Consider the following 24,879-nt stretch of genomic DNA (forward strand, 5'->3'; position numbering starts at 1 on the left):
TGAATTATATATTTATTACGAACTAAAAATCATAAAGTTTTAAAATCTTGCACAATTGTTGAACTTTTATTATTATCATTAGTACAAAATTAATTACCCCTCAAAATTAATTTGCTTAAAATTAAGAAATTAAACTCTGAACTCGGTCACACCGCCCACAGGCCACAACACGTTTTGGCCCTCTATATATTTCCCTGCGATACCTTTTCTAAAGCGTAGGCTAATCGCTCTCTCTCTCCCACAACTTTCACGTTCTATTTCTGCATCCAATAAACCATTAACCCAACATGCTCAAACTCTTCAAGTCCTTCTCCGACTGCTGGTGCGGAGCCACCTTCGCCGGCGATTCAAAGAAGAAAACCCTCCCAGTGCGGCGCGTCGCCGCCATCGAAAGCTCGCCGCAGCGGATCTCGTTATCCAATTTCAGCAACTCAACGACTTCTTTAACACCAGAGGACCTCTCTCTCTCATTACCTGGCTCCGACCTCCATATCTTCAGCATGGAAGAACTGAAGGCCATCACAAGAGGCTTCTCCACGAGCAACTTTATTGGTAGCGGCGGGTTCGGTCCGGTCTACCGAGGGTCGGTCGACGAGAAGCTGCGGCCCGGTCTGACGCCGCAGTCAGTGGCCGTTAAGCTTTTAGACCTCGAAGGGTCGCAAGGACACAGGGAATGGCTGGTGAGGATGCACTACATAACACATACTAATTTCGAAAGATTATACTAATTAAACACAATTTGTGTTCTTAATTATCTGATTTAAATAATTTTGATTAGGCGGAAGTGATATTTCTTGGGCAATTAAAGCACCAAAATCTGGTAAAATTGATTGGATACAGCTACGAGGAAAAGCATCGGCTTCTGGTGTATGAGTACATGTCAAAGGGGAGTTTGGAGAATCATCTCTTTAAGAGTAAGCCCTCCAGCATTTATTTTATTTCTCTAAGATTGCAGAGATACAGTAATGGCGTTTTTAATTTTGATAAATATTTTGAGTTGAAAATATAAAGGGAATAGAAAGACAAAGTAGTTTCGAAGTAGAGTTGGTGCGGAGAGTAAATATATGGTGGTGGTTTAGGTATATAAAGACTTTATTCAGGTTAGTTGAACCCCCCCTAAAGCAAGCTGTTGTATGATGTTACATGTCAAAGTCTACGGTCACTGTTAATGGAGCTTATTTAAAAAAAAAGCATATTATTATATTTTAACTTTATCCATTATAAAATTAATAATTTATTAAGAATTATATTTCAAAAGAGCGCATGCAAGGAAACTTGCAGACTGTATGTAATTTTTATATATTAAAATTCTAAATAAAGTAATTGTGATATGAATAAAAATATAAATTTTATTATTATTTTTTATGACAAAAGTGTTAGTGTTATAAATAATTAAATTACGGGCAGGATATGAATATTTTTTCCTTTTAATTTCGAGATAATTCATTCTCTATCTACATTATCATTCATTATACTATATTGTGCATTTACGAAAAGATTAAACTCTTCAAATATTATAAAGTATAGATAGATTAAAATTGTAGAAATTTGAGTTGATGATATCGAGTTGAGTTTGAGCAACTTTTGGCTCAACTTAAGATTAAAAATTTTAGTTGTAGTTTCAATATTCAATTGAAATTATTCAAAATAACAACAACATCAAATAAGATGTGAAATGATTGCATGAATATAAATTTTAGTTGAGCAACTTTTGGCCCAAGTGGATGTGAAATGGATTCTAATTGGAGTACATTCGAAACCGATTACAATTTTGAATATGGAATGAACCTCAACAACAATGTCAACAACATTAAGCCTTTGCCCCATTACATGGGATCAGCTACATTAGTCGGCTACATGAATCCTTAAAGTCAAATTATTGCTTAAATCTAATAAAGAAAGATAATTTCTAATATTTTCTAACCAAGTTTTATTAGTTCAACATTTAACTTCCTTAATATAAGTTAAATCTAGCTAATACCTCTATTTTCCTAACCGGGTCAACGGAAAGCCGTCGAATAATCATGTCGTTGTCAGATCCCAAGTCTTATATGAGAAAAATGGAGGGTTGCATTAGGTAGTCGAAAGTCAGCATAAACTTGTTGAATAATCATGATATGAAACGAAACTCAACATTGAATCAAATCAGCTGAAATTATTCAAAACTGAGTCAAATTTCAAAAAATTCTCTCGCTAATTTCCAGTTTTGAGCTTATCAAAGCTGCTATAGTAGAAAATATCATATTGATCCTCTGATTATTAATTCCTATAGAATATACCTATACCTACTAACTATTTTATAGAAAAAATATATAATCCTCAGCTAAGAATGACTCTTCAGTACAAATAAAATTCAACAAATTAACCTTCAACCACAAGCAAGCTATTATATTGTAACCAATTCCCATATAGAATAATACAAAGATTCACGTTTCAATTAACATGGTAAGCAAGTAACGACTATTGTACACGAGGGGCAGTTTTCTTTCAGCTTGTGACAAGTCCTGACGCATTTCTTCATCATTTTTAAATGCTCTGCTGACTTTATTTATGCTTACGGTCCCAAGTTGTGTATAACACAGTTTAAACATTTAATTAGGTGTAAATTTTTGTTAATTAGTTGACCTAAATCTTTTTAACTTATGATTAATTGCAGACGTATTCGTTTCGCTGCCTTGGTTGACAAGGTTAAAGATAGCAGTTGGAGCTGCCAAGGGTCTGGCCTTCCTGCATGAGGCTGACAAACCAGTAATTTATCGAGATTTCAAGGCATCTAACATACTGTTAGATGAGGTAATTTATTACTCTTTCTACTTTGTTAGAAAGTTAAATAATTAGATCGGTATTACTAATGATAATTAAAGCATCGTTTGGGACGCTTAATTTCGCCTTTTCAGTTTTGAAACGTCAAAAATGATTTTAAAGAACTATATTTTTGTAATGTTTTCAAAAGCTTTATGATATTAACTTCTCCGTTAGAAAACTCTGTTTTCGGGTGGAACCCCCTTGAACCCAGGGGGTCAATTGGCCCCACTAAAAGTTAAATTTTTATTTATTATATGATTCTTTAGTTAATTTGTCCCCCTCAATCTTTTTTTAGTCTTTATTATAAAGTTTTTAGGCAATTGCCTCCCATAACAGTTTAAAACTACGATGATATTGCCCAAAACCTAATTAAACACATTGTATAAAAGTGTTATTGTTAGGGATCGATAAACTAAATATAAAGAGAAAATAGTAAATCAAAATTTGTTCCGGGGGCACTGCCCCTTGACCCCGCCCTGATTTGGATGATGGCAGGTCGAACTAGGCCAGGCGGTATTGTCCTCTTGGACTCTTGATATATCTGCTAACAATTACTTATAAGTTTATCCATCTAGAAAATTATGTCTGATTTGCAAACAATATTTTTAAAACTACTTTTTAGAAAAAGTACAAAGCCTAAGTCAAAATCCTAAATAGCCTGCTCCCATTGGCGAGTTTTTAGCCAAAGTGGCAAGTGGATTAGGAAGAGCAGCTGGTCCTCTGAGAGTGACGCATGCCAGATTAATCAAGGCATATAAGTTTTAATTGAGGAACTTTCTAACATTACTTAATGTTTTCCCAGCTAATTAATTACCATAAGTATATACCATGCTTGTCAGCTATGACATCATCAGTAAATAAATAGATTTGTAAGGTCGATCGTCATTGGTTATTATTCTTGCCTTCTTGGCTTGTACCGTAAGCCGTAGCTGTTGATCCTCAAAGTTTTCTTTTAGCGCAAGGAAACGAAAAAAACAGAGAGTTTATTTAGAATATTATTCAGGACTAAAAAATTTTAGATTATATTTTCCTAAAATCAACATAACAATCAAATACTTGGACGAATATGATGATCTTAAAGATATCATAAATTATAAATTAATTCTAGCATAAAATCTAGGTATATTTGAGACAGTTTTATTGCTGTTTTGATTTCAGACAATAGTTATAGGCATCGTTTGTGACGGCTTTCTTACTACTTCTTAAAGCAGTTTTCTAGTTTAAAAAAATTAATTTTTGTACTATAAAGCTATTTTAAGAAGCAGTAAAAAAGCCGTCTAAAAAAAAGTCATAATTTTGAATGGCTAATACTTTTTAGTTGCTTTCTTATAGTTTTTTAAAAAGTTATGTGATGAAAAGATTCTTTGTATAGTTAAAATTATTAAGCTATTTTCCCCAAAATAACTTTATAATCAACTATATAAAAAATTGTAACCATTTCAAATATACCCTAAATCAAATCTCAAAATGCAAGATTACACGTGCCTCCAATCACTAATATTTATGTCATTAAGACTTCATTTATAAAGACTTTCTTACTACTTCTTAAAATAACTTTCTTTAAGAAACAGTAAAAAAACCGTCATAAACATTTCATCTCAACATTATTTACCTTTTTGTTTAGAAAGTATCTTATCTTAACCAATCTTCAAATAAATGGTGTGTTTCATAGAATGAGTTTGGAGGCATAGCAATAAAAAAATTTGAATTTTTTTTTGACTCACATCACGTTCTTTCTGCCCATAAAAAAAAAAGTTTTTTTTTTTTAAAGCAAACGGGAAGTTTTAAAATGTTTTCTACGTTTTGCTATGGTGGAGAGATTGAACCAGAGCTCGATTCATTCAAAAAAATCAAACGGTTACATTTTACAAGAAACTAATAGATATAAGTCTTAGTTCTAAATTATATAATTAATATCGCTAACAAATTATTCTAATAAAAAAATTTGGATTTTTTATTCACCAGGACTACAATGCAAAGCTCTCAGATTTTGGTTTGGCAAAGGACGGCCCCGAAGGCGATGAAACACATGTCACAACACGTGTTATGGGAACTCGTGGTTACGCAGCTCCAGAGTACATCATGACTGGTAAGTGCCTTCATATAATCTATATTTTATTACTACAACAACAACATTAAGATTTTATCCACTATGTGGGATTAGTTACATCGAATCTTTTTGATCTATCTATACTTTTCTTAATATTAGTCAAATATAATACATCTATTTTCTTAATCGGGTCATCTGAAGGCCGCTGTTTTATGTAACCAACCCATCTAAAGTGACTCTCTCCAATCTTATGTATCTTTCATTGAAGCTAATCCAACCTCTTCATGTATATTTTCATTTCATATCATGTCTCTAAGAATAAAGCCACTCATCCACCTGAACATCCTCATCTTTGCAACACTCGACTTTATATTATGCTTCTCTTTTAATGGCTAACATTCTACAGAATAAATCATTATAGGTCTCACAGCCATCTTATAGAATTTTCCGGAGAGACTTTTTCTATCAGTAATCTAAATTTAATTGAATGTATAAAAAAAAAAAAAAAACGTTTCTCGTCAAACTTATAAGTCACTGAAAGAAGCTTTGTTTTAATGCTTTGTACAGGCCATCTCACTGCAAAGAGCGATGTCTACAGTTTCGGTGTTGTGCTGCTCGAGTTGCTTACAGGACGATGCTCGGTGGACAAAAGTAGGCCAAACAGGGAGCAGAATCTTGTCGGATGGGCGAAGCATTACTTGTTTAATCCAAATAAAGTTGATCGTATAATGGACCCAAGACTCGACGGACAATATTCAACTAAAGGAGCCCAAATGGCATCGAAAATAGCCCACCAATGCTTATGCCATAGCCCAAAATCAAGGCCCGATATGAAAGCCGTTGTCGAAGCCCTCGAGCCTCTGTTGGACCTAAAGGATATACCCATGGGCCCATTTGTATACACAGTGGTGACTGAAAATAGAGGAGGAGAAGTGAGGGAGAAAGTAGTACAGAAGAACGAGGAGAGTAGTGAGAGAAAGGAGAAGGGAGAAGTGAAAGAAAGATGGGAAAAGAAAAGTTGTTGGGCACAGACACAAGATAAAGTTTTCGCAGTCGGGCGGGCAATCTGATACAGCACTTTACAAGGTTTACAGGCCGAGCAACACACAGAGGAAGTTGACACCTCCTGAGAAATAATTAATGGGAGATAGAAATTAAATTTTGTAGTTATAAATATGATTTTGTGATGTGGCGTAAGAGACCTTGTCATGATCATTGATTTTGTTAATTACTGTGGAAGTGAAACAAATATATATATAAGGAAATTATGTGAATATTGTGTGATAAGGAAATAATTTTCTTGATTTTATTGGTAGAAAAATTTTTTTTGGACAAATCTGCACACACATGCACAAATTTCAAACCTAAAACTTCTTGGTTAGTAGTCAAAGATCTCAACCAACAGATCAAGATGAGGTACGCTATTGCTGGAATTAGATATTGCTTTGTAATTGTTTGGTTGACACCGGCCAGGTAGGGGCTCGACGAATCCACCACCTAAGAATCACTCTTAGGATACAGGAAACACATGAGACTAAACTCACAACATATTCATATCTCAAAATCTATCCTTATTACAAGACATTGACTTATATTTATAGACTTCAGGTAGTCACATAATAGGCTACACAAGAAATAGAGCTACACCAATCACTAACAAGAAAATACAATTTATTTAAAGGGACGCTCCAGCGTCATGCGTCATTGGTTAGCTGGAAAATAAATGCAAAATAAAATGAATTATAATGTAAAAGGTATGCAATATATTTAAAATATTTGGAATTATTTAATTAGGTGAGTAAAATTAAGTCATTTTCATGATTACTATCAAACAAATATATAAGGAAATTATGTGAATATTATATGAAATGATAAAAAAATTCCTGATTTTATTTTTGGAATTAGATAATGCTTAGGGGATGTATTGTTTGTTGGAAAAAAAAAAAAAGAGTGAAATAAAATATAATTTAAAAGAAATGTAATATATTTGACATGTTTGAAATTATTTGAATAAGTATAAAATAAATATACATGATTATTTTTTTGTTTGACTTGAAGTAAAAATAACCTAACAATTGTGATGGTCGGTGGCCAACTAGCGAAGGCAGGAGGTCGCAGGCGTTGGACATCTTACGGCGATGACGACTACATTGAAGTTAACTTGTGATGAAAAGAAATTCAATAAAAACAAGCGAGTTCAAAGTACTTTAAAAAATTGAACTACAAAGTGAAATGAATTCATCAAAGTTTTACTTTGTATTTATTTTTCATCAAATCAAACATAAAAATTTTCAAATCCCCACATTTAAAAACTTCATATTTCTTTTTCAGCAAATAAACCAGCCCCTTAATAAGATCAATTGCCATTATCCAGACCACAAAGAAATAGCTCAAAATAATCGTTATGTGTATAGACTTCATTTTCATTTTATTTAGTTTACTCATGTTAGGTCACACGCATAATTGATCAAGCTTAATCACTAAAGGCTCGGCGAGGAACAATTATTACGTCCGGTGACCGGACGTAGCTCTACTTTCGGTCACCACTGAGTTACTCGGTATTTGCTCGGTATTGCTTGGCAATAACGAAAAATTCCGCTATGTGAAGACCAATACTGAGTAATACCGAGCAATACCGAGTAATACCAAGTTTTCTAATTAAAACTCGGTATTGCTCGGTATTTGTCTTCACATAATGGTATTTCTCGTCATTGCCGAGCAAAATTGACAAATACGTGATTTTGTGCATGCTACGTGGCACGATCTCAGTACCGGCCGAACGTAGCTTTACGTCCGGTCACCAGACCAAATAAAAGTTCCTCGGCGATGCCGCACAATAACTTTTTTTTTTTAAAACCAAAAAGGAACTTATATTAAAAACTAATAAAAAGAAAATACAACAGTTGGAGAAAAGAAAGCAGAAAGAAGAGACCACCATTAAAAAGATACAGACACAATAAAACAGTAAAATAGAATCCCACAAGAGGGCTCAGTAGACAGCCGAGACTCCCAGCATTCTCGAGAGCGCAAGGACCATCCAGAAAGGGTGAGAATCACCAACGGTTGCCACAGGGTAGCCAACGAGGACACGAGCCCCAGCAACATCATCGCCCCGCAATCTCCAATCCCAGCAAAGAGCAATCCGTAAAACCGCAAAAGACAAACCAAGTTGGAATCGAATTATCTTCTTCTCCCTCCTCTATTCCAAAATTTACCACGAGAAACTAACTTAATAGGAAGATTACGAACCACTTTAACCTCATTACCAGGGTCTGAATATGACTCAGTATCAGATTCATATTCAGACGAATTATCCAACCAATCACCATTGGACATAACATCCACTCCATCACCCACCTGATACTTCAAATTTTGGGATGCCATTAAGTTTACTGGAACATTAACCAAATTTTGAGAATTGTCCAAAATGCCTTGCACCTCCGAATTAACTGCCTGACCACACACATTTGGCTCCACAACATCCAAAACAGGCGAACCGCCAGACCCCCTACCACCCTCGACAGGAATAGTCGCAGCATTAACAGGAGCAGAAACCAACTCCGGCCCCAGAACAACCGCCGAAGAGTCCACAATCACATCCGTAGAACCAAAGCCGTCCAGCAAACACGAAGGAATAAAAGGAATGGCATTATGAGACAACAACGTATCAGCAGCTTCCGACAAATTTACACCAACATCAAGCACTGACTGAACAACAACAGCCGGGCTAGTACCATTAATAACAGCCGCACAATAACTTCATTCTCTTTCAATTGGTACAATTTCACAAGTGCAAGGGATATATATATATAAACTTAAAGATAAAATCATGTTGTTATCGTCAATTAACTTTAATGTATTTAGTGAATTTAAATATATTAATGTTTTTTACAAGCAACTGAATTAAATTAATTATTTCATGTTATATCATAAATCTAACATATTTAGAATATTTTCTGATGACTGATACTAAGACTTGCAAATAAAAATACAGATTGTCACTTCTTTCGGATGTGAGGCAAGGCACCCCGGAAAACGAGGCCAGCGAAGACGTATGCAAGTAGGAGACGCTTGTGAGCCTCAGAGATGTAGGCGAGCCTGAGAAGGAAGCTAGCAGCGCAGAGATGTACGTGCGCGATGCCTGTTGAGACGGACGACGGATTGCGGGAGCTAGAGCGCGAGTGAGGATTAATCGATGGAGATTACAAAGGGAAAGAGTTTGAGGGAGACGGAGATTACAAAGGGAAGGAGCTCACAGGAGATTAGTAGTCAGGGAGGTTACAAGCCACGGTTTATACCGCTTCTAAAAAACTTAAAAACCCATTTAGCAGTGGTTATAAAAATGCTGTTATTAAGCGCGGTCAAAAATAACATTTTTCTATAATGTGTATAGAAGGATCTGTTTTTTCAAGTCCCCCGACTACACACTTCCAAATGACTTAAATGAAAGAATCATAAATTTGCCAAACTAACCTTGCTCACAATTAAAAAATGATAAAATAGTTGTTTAATCCTGATTAAGATAATTAAAGAATTAGATTAATTAAACTCACACATACATCACATTTGTAACAATAGATCCAAAGTTTTCTATTATATGATTTTAGAGCAATTAAGAATAAATTAGGCTATTAGCTAGACAGGAGAGGCTACCATGGCTATAAGTGTATACTGAATATTATACTCTGCCTAAAAGTGTATATTGATTTTTGCATAGAACTATATAAGTTGATATAATTAGAATATACAATGTTTAACATTTATAGCAGCAAAATCTGAACAATTAAATACGATAAAAACTTGAAGTTTCTAGGTATGGAACACTAGATTACCAAATCTCCTCTTAAAACTTGCAAAAGATAATCAATTATGACTGCACATCAAAAGTTCATCTCTATAACAATCAAATGATATGATATCACTCTAATCTTATAAAACATATGAACAATGCCGCTAGAGAAGTTCGTGTAGAAAGATGATTTCTAATTCATCTCATCAGCCAATTTAGATGTAATTTACTCTCACAGCTCTATCGTCTCCTCAGCACCTTCGCAATTGTGTGCCTCATGATATGTTACATCTCCTTCGTTACCTAATAATGATTGGTCATTTAAATACTCATACACTTTTGTAGGTATATATGATTGATCTCTATCGCAAACATTGAATTCTGAATCATATCGAGAGGGATGACACTATATGTAGTAATGTAATGCCATTGAGAAATACCAACTGATAGTCTTAGTTGAGTGTTAAAATTGCGCACATGTTGACCATTTTGATTTATTATGCAATAAAATATATAAAGTGATCACGAATACTTCTCTAGTTGTTGTCTTTAACAATCCATGCATGAGATCTACAAAAATTGTTTGAGACATACAAAACATATTATGAAATCTCGTTTGATGACCTTGTAGTTGCTCTCCAATCCATTTGTCTCCTCTTTACGACAAGGTCAGGCATGATGTCTTGCAAATATATATTTCATAATACTCATTTATAAGGCATAAAGCCGCAAGTATAATTTTCTTGAGTTTTGCAATATCGGTGACTCATTTGTATTCCCATTCATTCCATTTCTGCATAGAGAATAGTAAGCATGAATAGCATGTTTGTATAAGTAAAACTTATGAAACCCAAAATGAAAAATATAAAAAATATTCATTTATTCATAACGAACTTACATTTAAGATCTGAACCTATAGATATAGACAACATATTAAATTTAAATAATATGAAGATAACATATTAAATTTAACTAATATGAAGATAACAGTACTGAGTTCTTTTTTGCTTTTAAACAAAACTCTAGAAATGTTCTTCCCTGCATCTATTCATTCTTTTTTTGATCCCTTTGGATTACTACCTATGCATTGATATCTAAATGCTTAACAATAATAAAAATCACTGAGGACAAACAATAGGTGTGCTTTTCTTCATTAACATCCTTTCAAAAACTTTATGCCATAAACCTTTCATATAATTCAGTTTTCCTTACAAGAATAACAATCACTGAGGACAAACAATAAGGGTATAATTTACTTTTCCTTTCATGTAATCGAAGAAAAACGAAACCTTTAGCAAATACAAGAAATGTTAAAGAAAAAAGAGAAGAAAGAACGATTCAAAGCAGGAGTGGCAAATACAAAGTACTTCTCATGATAATTTGATTGCCAAAAGCAGCATTAACAGCAGCAGCAGCAGCATCAACATTATATATCAGATTCCATAACCAAGCAATAAACTTATCAATATCTCTATCATTCAAATATATATGTAATTTTCAATTTCAGCATCTGAAGTCATAGATTAACATTATATGGAAAACAGAAAAATGAAAAAAAAAATTTCTAAATGAAGATCCTGCAAAACGTTACAGTCATAAGAGCAACAAAACTAATGAAAAATTGGAATTTGGAAGAAGAAAACTGAGAACATAATTAAACAAGTAAAAATTCTACATTTATAGCATTGATTACAACTAACAACAGTAGCTGCTAGATGCAAGCAAAGAACAGCTGCAGTCGTCAAATCCAAACAGATGCAAGCAGCAGCTTGAACCAAACTTCATTTATCTTAAATGCATAGCCAAACTTCATTTATCTCAATATAAAAGAGGAAGCAACATTCTCTAGTAAGCATTCTTCTCTCTTATACAAGCAAATAATCAGCAAGCCTCTTTACAAGAAGAGATCATATGTGTTTGTACTTACAGAAAGACACTACAAAGTTATTGACTATAACCATCTTTGAAACTATGTTGTTTATGTATCATGATTTTTGTAGAAGTAACGATGATAATAAACTCTTTGATATGTGGACAAATTGCCATAAAAATTTATTGTTTAATTGGATCATCAAGAAGCTTTGTAGAGAACAAGTAAAGTTGCATGTTTTCATATGTTTATATTGTTTGATAAAAAACTTTAATGGCAGCATATAACAATGGTGTCTTAATTATTTATCGTGATGCATTATTTTCTGAGCTAATGTTTGTGAATAAATTGATAAACTAGGTAATTTAGCTTCGTAGAAATTCAGATCCAATTTTTTTTCCTACTAGCAGTTGAAGTCATAGAGGATGATCGTTTGAACTGTCTACACTCTAATGTTATCAAAATTTTGTGAAGGATTGTTCAAAATATCCACAAACATTTTCATGCTCAAACCCTTGGTTGGGAGTTCAAGTATGAACACAAATAGAAATGACACCCATGAACATCAAATCAAGCTTATGTTCAAGCTCGGGATTAATGCCATAATATATAAATTTTTGGCATTTGACAAAACCTAGAAAAACAAATTTTATTTTATACAACTGAATGGAATAATATTAAGTTTAAAAGAGCCAACTATATAAAAATGTATGCAATTAATATTCACATATAGTTTTTCTTTCCACCATTCATCAAGTGCATCAATGATCTTTCTCCTATGATCCCAACCCAATAGAGTCGAGCCACGCTTCATATCCTTCCATAAATTTCAATCTTACTTTAGATGGTTCAATTTGTTTTATAGCTACACTTTATCACACTCTCATCAAGTTTTCTCTTAAAAATTCTTCATTAAATTAAGCCAAACCTCTGTATTGAAGTGTGTTGTCAGTCGATTGTCAAGTTCAATGTCTTTTATACATAAATCACAAAATATCATCTTCACATCTTGCTCCCATATTGCAGATGCTCCACAAAATTTCTTAATTGTTGTATTATAAACTCTTGATAAGATTTGCAAAAAAAATTTTAATGCTACAGGTGAAAATAATTCAAAAAAGATTCACGGCCTTATGCAACGCTGACAAAAAAAGCAAAATAAAATAACTACATCTCAAATTTGATTAAATAACTGCATCTCAATTTTAAGTTAATTCTTTTTTTTAAAAAAATAATTTTAAGTACTTAATTCAAAATAATAAACTAATATAAATAAATTAACGAACCTACAATCTAGACAAGTGTTGGTTTGCGCAAAATGAATACAATCAATAAACTTGTTCATTCCTTATCTTAGCACCAATCCAAAGAACCGATATTGTGGAATCATACACAAATGAAATGGAATCTCTAGTTTCAAACATAATCTATATTTCTTTGTATTCAAAAAATTATAAATCAAACGCGTCAATTATGACCAAGTCCTAAAATTTTGTACTCAAAATTAGGGATGTCAATATTTGACACGACACGAAAATCCGACCCGAACCCGACCCGAAAAAACGGGTTGGACCCGACCCGATTTCAAAACGGGTCGGGTTCGGGGTTCGGATTTTCGACCCGTTTCTCTACCCGGGTCGGGTTAGGGTCGACCCGTTTTGCACCCGGGTCAATTCAGGTTTGACCCGAACCCGACCCCTGACCCGAAATTGACACCCCTGCACAAAATTCTGAAGCTGTATCAAACATAATTTCATCATACTCGTTAGCAACCGAAGGAAAGACAGTGTTTTAATATATAATGAAAATTAGTCCAGAAATACCTATATGTATGAGAATAGATTATTTTATGGTAACTATTACAAATGTATTAGGTTGCGAGCAATTACTTGAAAAACAAGCTTGTATTCAAATTGCTCAAAATGATGCGAATGCTAGGCAAAACAATTCAAGGTGGAGCATAAATAATAAAACATGTCAATAAGAGATCTAATAACGATTGAGTTAATTTCATCATGCAATTGTACGGTCTCAATAATGCGACGCACTTTCAACATTTGGAATTAATTTACACATAAACAAAGCAATAAGGTTCAAAATTTATTGGATAAATCCTGACAATCGAAAGTGCGTCATATAGAAGAGAAATTAATCAAAGAAGAAATTTATAATAGAAGTAATCATAGGTGATCAAAAGTTACCATCGTAGATTAGCTTAAGGTGCATTCTCTAACAGCCCAAACTTTTAACTATTGATATAGTCTGCATTGGCCTAAGAGCCTCACGGTTTTGTTCTGGTGGTGTAATTTCCCAGTAGGTCACTCATCCTAGAATTACTCTGGGATGAGCACACTTAAGTGCAAAGTTTCTTACGGAAATTCCAACCGTTACATCAAAAGGCGCCTCGATGTTTAAGATTTAGGCTTTCTATTATTTAAGGGGTTTCACAATCTCCCCCACTTAAGTAGCTGACATCCTCGTCAACATCTGTATCCTAGAATCATCCACTAGGCAGATAGAACTCTAGAGGTGGCCCCCTATAAGTTCAAGTGGTGGCTCCCGTCATGTAGCACTTTGTCCCATACAGGGTTCAAGAGGTGGCTCTCATGGCGTAACACTTTGTATTGTATTGCACTTAGCTCCAATCTTCCTGCTGGTGTATTGCTCTGATACCATTTGTAACAACAGAAACTCTTAACTATCGAGATATTATTCACTTTGGCTTAAGAGCCTCACGGTTTTGTCCTGTTGGTGTAACTTCCCAGTAGGTCATCCATCCCAGAATTGCTCTGAGATGAGCATGCTTAACTGTGGAGTTTCTTATGAAAATTCCTCAATGTTTAAGAGTTAGGTTTTCTATTACTTAAGGGGTTTCACAACTTCTACTCATTCAAAATTAGCTCCTAAATTTACGAGCGATCTCCATTCAGCCAAGGTGGGATTGAGTTTCTCATAGAAAGTGCCAAACTATTGTGAGCTAGAATATTCGTGACAGTAGAGTGAGAAAACTTTTCGTCTTAGCAATGCACGAATATCCAGCACACGAACAGAGATAGAGTAGTAAATCACAGAAATTTGTTTACTTAGAAAACCCAAATAGTGAAAAGATTATACTAAATTTGAGTGAATTACAAAAGTTGACCCATCCCTTGACTTAAAGGCGGTTGAATTACAGTAGTTTGAAGAGTTGATAAAAATTTCCAACGACAGTTCGACAGAAGTCCGACAATGTCCGAGTAGAAGTTCAGCTTATGGAGAATGATCTGACGATGGTTCTGCAGAAGTCCGACGGTGGTCGGCGGTTCAATGAAGGTCGGGCAGAGGTTCGACGATGGTCGGCTACTAGGTGAAAGTCCGACGGTGGCCGAGTGAAAGTCCATTGGTCGAGAGGTGGTCTAACGACGGTCAAGTGGAAGTCTGGCGATAGTCGTTGGGTGTTCGTCAATGGTAGTGCTGGAGCTCTTTAAGCCTGAGAGCTCTCTCCAATATCCAGCAAAAAAATGTCCCCTTCGTGTAGAGAGTGTGGATCTATTTATAGATTTTTATGAGTGGTACACCCCATAATTATATAGAAGATTTGGGATAGGTTTGAAGTGCCCCATCAGATGGCCCGTATTGATTCCCCAGATCAAAGAGTGTTTTCAACTATTTAAGTGCCTTAACAATGTAGAATTCAACGATCTTGTGCTCTTTGGATTCATCTCGCCGAGACGTTCGATTTGATTATAAGCATTGCATATTTGGATATCATTTTGTCATCTAAATAATGCTTTGAACATTCTAAATATGCTTTAGACTCTTGATTGGATCCATTTGGATTCGGATCGGACCGATTTTGGTGTCGTTGGTTTCATCTCTTTGAGACATTTAGTTTAATGATAAATTTGTTGAAATTAGAGTTCAGATGACCCCGAATTTGACTTCAGAAGTTTTAAACTTGAATGTCTCGAGATTCATGCATGATCAAGATGATTTTTATTGACGTATAAGTAAGAATGGTGTTTAAGACTGCCCAAGACATTCTCATTTTTAAATTTATAAGACTTCTATATTTTTAAACTAATAAAAAATTTAAATTATGTCCAGAAATATGATTATTTTCCAAAACTCTAAAAATAACTTAGACTTGGACTATATTGTGAAGTGATTCACCCTTGCCGATATATATGCTTTATTTTAGTCCGTGGGCTCGTTAATGAACGCTTAAATGAAAATATGAAAATTTATAAATCATTCGAGATGTAGATTATGATAATGTTGTGGCCAAATCTACCTTTTAGTTGATTATGTCGGCCACTTTAGTGCTCAAATCTTTTGTTGATTAATCTCTCTATTTATTAAAATTCACTAAGATGATTAATCCTTTTTAAATCATAAAGTTCTTAAATTGTTAAAACTTAAATCAAAATTATTCTTGATTGGTGCATCAAAACATATCACAATTCAAATATCAACATTTAAAATCAATCACATGGCAAATTATACATTAGGTGACATGAGAGGGCACAACCTAATTAGGGGTATCAAAATCTGGTTGCGGGTCGGGTTTGGTTCAAATCCGATATTGACCCGCCATTGATTGACATGACTTGAACCTGACCTATTTTTGTAGAATGGTCAGAAATGTCAAACTCGACCTGACCCACCGAGTTTTTGAGTTGACCCATTCCGACATGAAATAACAGAAAGGAACATCATCGAAGGAGGTGAAGATCGACGAGCTGCGTGACTTCCGAGTCTACAGGAAGTAACAGCGAGCTATTGTGACTTGCGATCCAACTAAAGAACAACGAGGTGTCATGACTACCGAGCCAATAGGAACAAACGACGTCGAAGGAGGCGAAGAATGTCTAGCTATGTGACTTCCAAGACGACAGGAAGGAAAAACGAGCTGTCGTGACTTCCGATCCAATTGAAGACCGACGAGCTATCGTGACTACCAAGCCGATAGGAATGAAAGTCATCGAAGGAGGCAAAAAATGACAAGTTGTGTGACTTCTAAGCTAATAGGAAGGAACGACGAGTTATCATGACTTTCGATCCAACTGAAGAATGGCATGAGATGTTGACTACTGAGCCAACATGAACGAATGTTGTTGAAGGAGACGAAGAAGTTGTGGAGCGGCCGTGGGTAGTTGAGCGGCGTTCGAGGGATAAGAGAAAAAACAAACCCGAGCGGGTATATCTAGGTTAACTTTGGGTAAGCAGGTTGACTCGGACCCGACTTGTCTTTTCATACAGATCAAATCCTAGAATCCGAACCCAACCCATTTGAAAACGGGTAGACCCTAACTCGAAATTTTCGGGTTAGGTTTAGATTGAATTTTCAGGTTGTGTCAAATACTGACACCCCATAGCCTTAATCATATATTATATAACATTATTTATTTATTCTCTTGGCAAAAGTGATGTACTAGCAATGGGTTTGCTTATTCATTGAAGTTGAAGCTCATTTTAACTCCCTCCAAATACTTTTATGTAAGTTTTTTTCAGTTTGGCTCAAAATATTGAGTGCTTTCTAATTTGCATCAAAATTCATGCATGATCTTTGAAATTCTTAAAACCAAATAATTTCCCTTTACTTTCAAATAATTACATCCACGTGCTAAAAAAATACTTCCAAGTCCTACAAAACTCTTCACCTAAAAATTAGTACCTTAAAAAAATTTAAGATATTATCATTCAGTGAAGGCAAAGATGAACCTCAATTGGAGTCAACAAAAATTTTCTTAAAATATAACATTACCACAAAATCATATGCCTTAAGATGAAAGATGCAGAGAATTCAAAATAACATTTCTATAGAAACACAACCCCTAACAATCCAAATTCCAAAATACAAAATCATAGCTTAAATTTACTTGAGCCAATACAAGAAAATGTAGCTATATATCAATAAGCTCTTACTTTGAATTTTTATATCATTGCAACCACTAATTACGACAAGAAAGCAGCTAGCACGAAGGCATACTAATTATTGAATTTTTCTTCATTGATTTCTTCCAAATCCAGTACTGGGCACTCTAGCACTTATATATATATATATATATATATAATTTAATTATTTTTATTGTTTACCCTTGCCCTTCTCGTCGATAGTCAAGAAGACAAGTACATTTGCAGGGGTAGCCTGGGCTCGGCGACAGCCACAAGAGGCTCCCTCTTCGGATTAGAAAGGCCGAAGATCTCGTCCATGCTGAGTTCCTCCGCCTTGACCCCATCGGGCAAGCGCCAGCTGAAGCCATGAAGGATGTTGGCCAGGCTGGATTGAATGACCCTGAGACCGAGTGTGTAGCCTGGGCACATCCTCCTCCCAGATCCGAATGGTAGCAGCTCGAAGTCATGACCCTTCACATCCATTTCCCTGCCGAGGAACCTCTCCGGCAGAAATTCGTCGGGTTCTTCCCAAATGGAAGGGTCCCGAGATATGGTGAACGTGTTCACGAGTATGCGTGAGCCGGCGGGAATGTCGTAGCCGTCGATGACGACGTCCTCGCGGGCTTGGCGAGGGACTAGCATTGGCGCTACAGGGTGCAACCGCATCGTCTCCTTCATGATGGCTTCGATGTAAGGGAGGTCCTGCACTTCCTTCTCTTCCACCCATCGCTCCCTGCCGATGACGCGGTCAAGCTCCTCCGCCGCCTTCTTCATGATGTGTGGCTTCCTCAGGAGCTCCGAGATTGCCCACTCCACAGTCACGGCAGAGCTCTCTGTGCCGCCAGCAATTAGGTCCTGAAGTCAAAATTAATCAATGATACGCGTCATGGAATTGAAATGAAATTATTCAAACTGCAATTTTGAAGGGTAAATCGATCTCCAAATTGATTACCTGAGAGAAAGCCTTGAGGCTGCTCCTGTTGAGCTTCACGTCGAGGGTGGGATTCTCTGCGAATTGAATTAGGACATCGACCAAATCTCTGGGCGAAAAATTCTCCCCCTCTTTCACTCGCCGGGCGATGTGTTCATCCAGAACGTGCTCCATGAATCGGTCGAGCTTTTTGCCGACGGCCTTCATCCGACGAATGTAGCCCTGCAGGTCAAGAAAGTTTAGCCATGGGATGGAATCTCCGATGTTTAGAACACCGTTGAGGAGGAACAGCTCGTCCAGCATCCTCTTGAATTCCTCCGGGGACACGTGTGGTGGCGGCGCCGCCTGGTCCTCTGCTGTGGGGTCCAGGTAGCGGCGGCCGAAGACCATGCGACTGATGACGTTGAGGCTGAGAGTAGTGAGATGGTCCTTAAGGAGGAGGGGCTTGCCGGCGGCGTCGAAGAGGCTGCGAAGAAGCCGACGTAGCTCGGCGGATCGAATGTGCTCGTAGGTGTCGAGGCTTCGAGGACTGAAGAGCTCGGTGATACACATCTTTCGAGCCTGGCGCCAGTAGGGTCCATACTGAGACCACGTGATGTCGGAGTAGTTGTAGGCGGTGTAGTTGCCGGCGGCGGTCTTAGGGCGGCCAGCGAAGGCCAGGTCGTGGGTCTTTAGAAAGAGGCGAGCCATGGAGACAGAGGATCCCACCACTACCGGGAAGGAACCAAATTGAAGCTTCATGAGCGGGCCGTACTTCTTGGAGAGTTCGTGAATGGAGCGGTGCGGGAGTGCTCCGATGAGGTTCAGGTTCCCAATGATGGGCCACGGCCGGGGTCCAGGAGGTAGGTTCGGTCGCCGGCCCCGATGGTTAGTCATAGCTCTGATGATGATGGCCAAGAAGAGCGCGAAGATTGTAGAGTATGTCACCCATGGAGACGCCCCAAACTCCATCTCCGGCAGAGTCGACGGCCGTATGCTCTGCTTGCAAAGTGAAATGCTTGATAAGGAAGCAGGGGTTAATGGGTATTTATAGCAGACCTAACTGATGAATTATTGTACCTTCTATTTTTTAAATAAATAGTGTATGAACCCTTAATGTGAATGGTTGAATATCCTTTTCTGGAAGCAATCAATATGATAATAATGGATGGAAGGGGATGCCCTCGATGTGAATTCGAGAGACGAGTTAGTGAGGGTGAACGGATTTGAAAACGGAGTCAATTGATCATTATATGTGGGAACTGAAAACTAAACTAATTGAAATTGAAATTACTAATTAAATTCAAGAATGTAATCAAATTGATCCCATAATTTACAAGAGAAAAAAATCTTTTACTTTTAAGACCTCCTCTTAGAATTTTTCTGCATATTAGAGATGGTTTTCTTCCTGCCGCTTAAAATAATTTTATAATATTGCAGTAAGAAAGTAGTCTCATACGAAGTCAAAATCAAAATTCTTAACATGTTGATTGCAATGAAACCAATCCATAAATATCCTCAAAATTTCAATTAAAGATTTACTGTACATTTAAGGATCAAAAGTAATGTAGTTCCTGATTTTCCAAAAATAAAAAATAAAATTTATGTAATTGTTTTAAAAAATTTTGAGGTGTTGTAAGTAGGTTTTATACAAAGGGATCTATAATCATTGGAATACCAATTGAATAGAGGAGAATCATAGTAATACAATATTCAAACTAGTTTAGCTTTGCTAAGGGTATGAAGAGTATCAAGGGAGGGGACAGGGGAGCCCTAAACCACCTTTTTCTCTTGACAAATGATTGATCTTCGAAGATATTGTATAAAAGTTGTTATTGGTACCATTGCCAAAAAAAAAATTGTTGATCAGATTAACAACTTTCCTCCTTAAGCACTCGAGAGAGAGGCATAAAGTAAGCATATCCAAATAATGAATCTAATTAATTAAAATTAACTAGTGAATGGGATAACTTTCTATTTTTAGCCACTCCATATATTCAAATTTTCTTTGTTTTATAAAATTGGCTAATTTAAGCAAGGATGAAAAGAGTTGAATACCCAAATAATCCCAAGGGAGTGTCATGTGGCTAAAATCAAGAACATTACAAAAATGTTCCTACATAGTAGAATGAATCGATTTTGCAAAGTAAGTAATAAATTTATTTACATTTGCAATCAGTCTAGTAGCATTATTAAAGAAGTTTATAATCTACTCAAGGCAAATAATAATTAAATTGCCAGTAATCCCAAAAACCAAGAGAACAACTACATGTATATGATGTGAAACTTCTAATGCTTTTTGATAAGGCATTTGAATGTTTGCATGGAAGGCCTTAATAGTTTTGAAGAAGGAATTCTTTATAAAGCTAAATATGAATGGAGATAATGAGCATCCCTATGGAAGCTCATTTTTTGAATTAAGAAGATAATTTAGGGTGCATTTTGTAATAACCCAAAAGTTTAAAATAAATTTGTTTAAGATATATAAAAAAATAATCCAGCAGTCAGTGTTGTAGAACTGAGCTAACAAGCACAGCGGCGCTAGCAATGAGCCATCACGGTGCCGAGCTCTTTATTCTACAACAACTCTAGGAGCAGCATGTAATGCAACGGTGCTGAATCGTGTGTGCCACAGCGTTGGACACTAAAATGATTTGTTTGATATTTTTCATTTAAATATCCCTGTCATCCCACCACCCTTACTCATTCTCATATTATTTGGCCAGTAAAGAAAGAAAGGAGGAGAAGAGAAGATGGATGAGAGAGGAGGAGAGAGAAGAGAGTGGACGTGTTTCGGGATATTTTTGTCCATCACTTATATTAAAAAATTTATTCTAATTAATGTAAGTGACTATACTCTTATTATTGTTTTTGATATTTTTTATTTGTATATTTTTTTATTATTTCTAAATCTACCATATATATATATATATATATATATATATAATCCTAATTTACCCAATTTTTATCGTGTAATTTTTTCTATATGATAGATACGATTCTTATGAGCCTTTTGATTGTAATATTATTGAATTTCAACTGGTAGATTGATAGTTATAATTTTATGAAGTTAATGCACAATATATAGATTTTCTTACATTTCATACATGATAGTGACTTACATTATATGGAGAAAAATGATATAATTGATATAAGATAAATGTGACATTTACATGTAAGCAATGAAGGTTGGCTGTCAACACTATAATTAATGCTTGTTGATTCTTAAAACATTAATTTCCAATATAAGAGGTGGGCCAACAGGCATTCTATTAAATAAAGAAGTTTGTGGTGTAATCCTGGAAGTTAGTGTCACAACACAACTCGATATAACACAGACTGGGCATGTCCTTTCATGTTGGCTTGCAATAATAAGCACTAAGATTTAGTTTTAAAAATTTTTAAGAAGTTGCTTCCAAATTTTAACTTTAAAATAGTAATAATCACATGCTACATAGCTACAATTAATATCGAGTGTTGTAAGTAAGCTAAACTGCCAAATTTTCTTTTTTTACTTATCATCAAAATGTACATGCAACAACAATATATGGCTATAGAAAAAGCTACAAAATAGAGCAAAAAAATAGTCATGATAATAAAAAAATAAATGGAAAGAAGTATTGAAAATAAAAATGAAATCACTGTGAGCTAAAATAGCCTAACAACTAATATTTTTCTAATATAAATTTCTAAAAAAATTTATTATTAAAGCATTTTAACTTACTGAAACATAATTCATCAGAGTGTTGAGAAAAATTATAATTGCAATTATAAAAAGTTTAAATGCCAATGCTAGAAAATAAATAAACAAACTAGTACTCTCTATCAAACAAAATCTTAAAAAATTCTGACCCCTCATTCCTCTCACTTTATTTTAAAAAGAATCCAAAGATTATGACCCCTTATATAGATAGAATCAGAGATTTTGATAATAAAGTGTGCATATAGCACCAAGATATGCTCTCAGCACCAACATATACCATTGGGTACCAAATTGTGCATTAATTATAAATGAACTCATTTCAAATTTTCACAAAGTGCTATAACGGTAGGAAACATAATATACTACTGAGCCAAAATTTACTATTTTAAAACAAAACCAAATTACTAAAGATTACGCAAAACACTATTTCAAGCCTTTAGTTGTATAACAAAATTGTTTTCTAGACTTCATACTATTTTTAAATAATTAAAAATGTACACATTTTAAAAATATGGTGCAAAATTTTCTAGAAAATTTTTGAATGTTCAGAACTAATGTATCTACAACATAGATAAAATTATACGATGAAAGTTATGCTCTGTGCAATGTCATCTTCATTTTTTAATAATAGAAATATAAAGTTAATAAAAATTTTAAAAAAAAAATCTCTGAAATTTTAAAAATAGAGATAGGCTTGATAAGGGTGTCAAATTCAGGCCAAATCCGAAATTAACTCGAGTCCAATTCAGCTTTCCTGAATCCAACCTGATTTTGCAAATAGCTTAGAGTTTGTGACCCAAACCCGACCCACCGAGTTATTGAGCTGACCCATCTCGAATAGCTAACCCAAAATACAACAGTAGTCCGGGCACGAAAGCGAGTGCAAAGGGTGCGTGAGAGTGAGCTAAGATGCGATCGCATGAGTGAATTTTTTGCGATTGCGGGAGTTGATGCACATTAGGATGATGATGATGCAAGCGCTAGCACTAACACGAGTCCTGATATAGACGCGAGCGCGGGAGGCAAAAGGGTGATCGTGGCCAGTGTGGATGCAGTCACGACCCGTCGCGGGCTTTCGCGAGCACGAGAGCGTTGAGGAGTGCAGATGGTCGTTACTTGCGAGTGCTGGATCCAAGTCATTCAGGTTACCTTTCAAGTTTTTCGAACAATCCGAACCCAACGTGATTTTAAAGATGGGTCAGAATCTTGAATTCAAACCCAAACCATATGACAAAAGGGTTGATCCAAACTTAAAATTTTCTAGGTTAGTTATGGTTCGGGTTGCAAGTCAGGTCAGGTATTAACACCACTAGCAGAGGTCACCTACCTCGATCAAGACAATTTCTTGAATTGGGGGCCAATGGTTGAAAAAGGACAGAAGTAACTCAAAGTAAACTTACTCTCTCTAGGAAACCTCCTCTTTTGCTTGCTTGGTGTCGACAGCTCGAATCAAAATAGAACATAATATGAAAAAACATATTTTAAATAAGAAGTTTCGACCTAACACAACAGTGCCCAAAACCCACCGCCATTGTCATAAGATATATTCTTTTGAGAAGGTTATTATTCATGATCGTGATGGAAGGTTCACTTCAAGGTTGTGAAAAAGTACTCAAGAAGGTTTAGAGACTTAGTTGAATTTAAGTACATATTTTCATCCCCAGACAGATAGGAAATCTGAGAGAGTGATTCAAATAATAGAACACCTATTAAGATTTTGTGTTTTGGATTTTGGTGGAAGCTAGGAATATCACATTTTTTTTATTGAGTTTGCCTATAATAATATTTTCCAAGCAAGAAGTGACATGGTTTCGTATGAAGTTTTGTAAGAGAGGGAATGTAGAAGTCCGTTGTCTTGGGCTGAAGCAACATAAAGAAAAGCAATAGGATTAAAGCTAGTGGACAATGCCTCTAAAAAGATCATATTAATTAAAAATAGGAAGAGCTCACGACAGGTAGAGGAAGTATTTTGATCATGAGCATAAATCTTCTGAATTTTAAATTGGGAATTTTGTTTATTTGAAGGTTAGCTGGACGAAAGAAGCAAATTTTGGAGAGATGGCAAGCTAAGTCCTCGATATGTTTGAGCATTTAAAGTAATCGAACATGTTGGAACATCTGCTTTATAGACTATTTTTGTTGGATCATGTCTGATATCTATAATGTATTTCATGTGTCAGTATTGAGGAAATATGTAGCTAAGCAAAGTGTCCTTGTTGCAGAATTAGAAGTGCAATCTAATTTGACCTATAAAAAAGAAACTAAGGGTATTTTGGCTTTTAAAACAAAATAATTAAGGGATAAGCAAGGCCCAATAGTGAAAGTTTATGAAAACACAAGATAAAAATGGAGGCAACTTGAAAGAAAGAAGTTGAAATGAAACATTTATATTTGCACCTATTCTGAATTAAATATCGAGGATGATAATTTCTCTAAGGAGGGGAGATTCTAATATCCATCGTATGAGATCCAAGTAATTATTTTCTCCTGTAGTTTAAACTTATTTATTAGTTGTAAGTATGCTTCAATTAAATGGAGAATAGAAAAATTAGGAAATGTTAGTTGAGAAAGTGGAAAACCACAAGTTGGAATTTTCACTGCGAGCATTGCGGTGTTGCATTTTACTCTAGTGTTTTCTTGCCCTCTCAACTATATATTTATGTGTTGGATATCACTGCATCGATCGTCGGGATGAAATATTGGAAAGTGTGGTGGTATGATTGTGTATCAATGGTGTTGGGGATGGAGTATAGAAAGTTTGGGAGAGTTTAAGTGTTTTATTGGTGGTACTACAATGTTGGAAGTGGTAGCATCGTGGCGTTAGGATGAATTAGTATTTTTTTTAAATAATAAGTATATAAAGTCACTCAACAAA

At 35.4% G+C, this 24,879-nt stretch overlaps 2 protein-coding genes across 2 annotated transcripts; one reads left to right on the forward strand and one right to left on the reverse strand.

Moving 5' to 3' along the window:
• Positions 1-262: 262 nt before the first annotated feature.
• Positions 263-6,099, forward strand: LOC110109134 (serine/threonine-protein kinase RIPK). The gene is made up of 5 exons (XM_020840070.2): positions 263-680; positions 779-914; positions 2,657-2,793; positions 4,771-4,894; positions 5,423-6,099. Exons 1-5 carry the CDS (start codon positions 288-290, stop codon positions 5,923-5,925), a joined length of 1,293 nt encoding a protein of 430 aa, XP_020695729.2. The 5' UTR covers positions 263-287; the 3' UTR covers positions 5,926-6,099.
• An 11,157-nt stretch (positions 6,100-17,256) lies between these two features.
• On the reverse strand, positions 17,257-19,331 carry LOC110109131 (flavonoid 3'-monooxygenase-like). The gene is made up of 2 exons (XM_020840065.2): positions 18,344-19,331; positions 17,257-18,246 (listed from the first exon to the last, which is right to left on the reverse strand). Exons 1-2 carry the CDS (start codon positions 19,271-19,273, stop codon positions 17,614-17,616), a joined length of 1,563 nt encoding a protein of 520 aa, XP_020695724.1. The 5' UTR covers positions 19,274-19,331; the 3' UTR covers positions 17,257-17,613.
• Positions 19,332-24,879: the final 5,548 nt, after the last annotated feature.

This window comes from Dendrobium catenatum, unplaced genomic scaffold, assembly GCF_001605985.2.
Source record: "Dendrobium catenatum unplaced genomic scaffold, ASM160598v2 fragScaff_scaffold_1504, whole genome shotgun sequence".
Lineage (NCBI taxonomy): Eukaryota > Viridiplantae > Streptophyta > Magnoliopsida > Asparagales > Orchidaceae > Dendrobium > Dendrobium catenatum.

Bases quoted from the DNA above. Each gene is read 5' to 3' on its own strand.
- LOC110109131 (XM_020840065.2), bottom strand. From the start codon at position 19,273: ATGGAGTTTGGGGCGTCTCCATGGGTGACATACTCTACAATCTTCGCG. The intron at 18,247-18,343 runs GTAATCAATTTG...TTTTGACTTCAG, and splicing joins GCCTCAAGGCTTTCTCTCAG to GACCTAATTGCTGGCGGCAC.
- LOC110109134 (XM_020840070.2), top strand. From the start codon at position 288: ATGCTCAAACTCTTCAAGTCCTTCTCCGACTGCTGGTGCGGAGCCACC. The intron at 915-2,656 runs GTAAGCCCTCCA...GATTAATTGCAG, and splicing joins GGAGAATCATCTCTTTAAGA to ACGTATTCGTTTCGCTGCCT. The intron at 2,794-4,770 runs GTAATTTATTAC...TTTATTCACCAG, and splicing joins CTAACATACTGTTAGATGAG to GACTACAATGCAAAGCTCTC.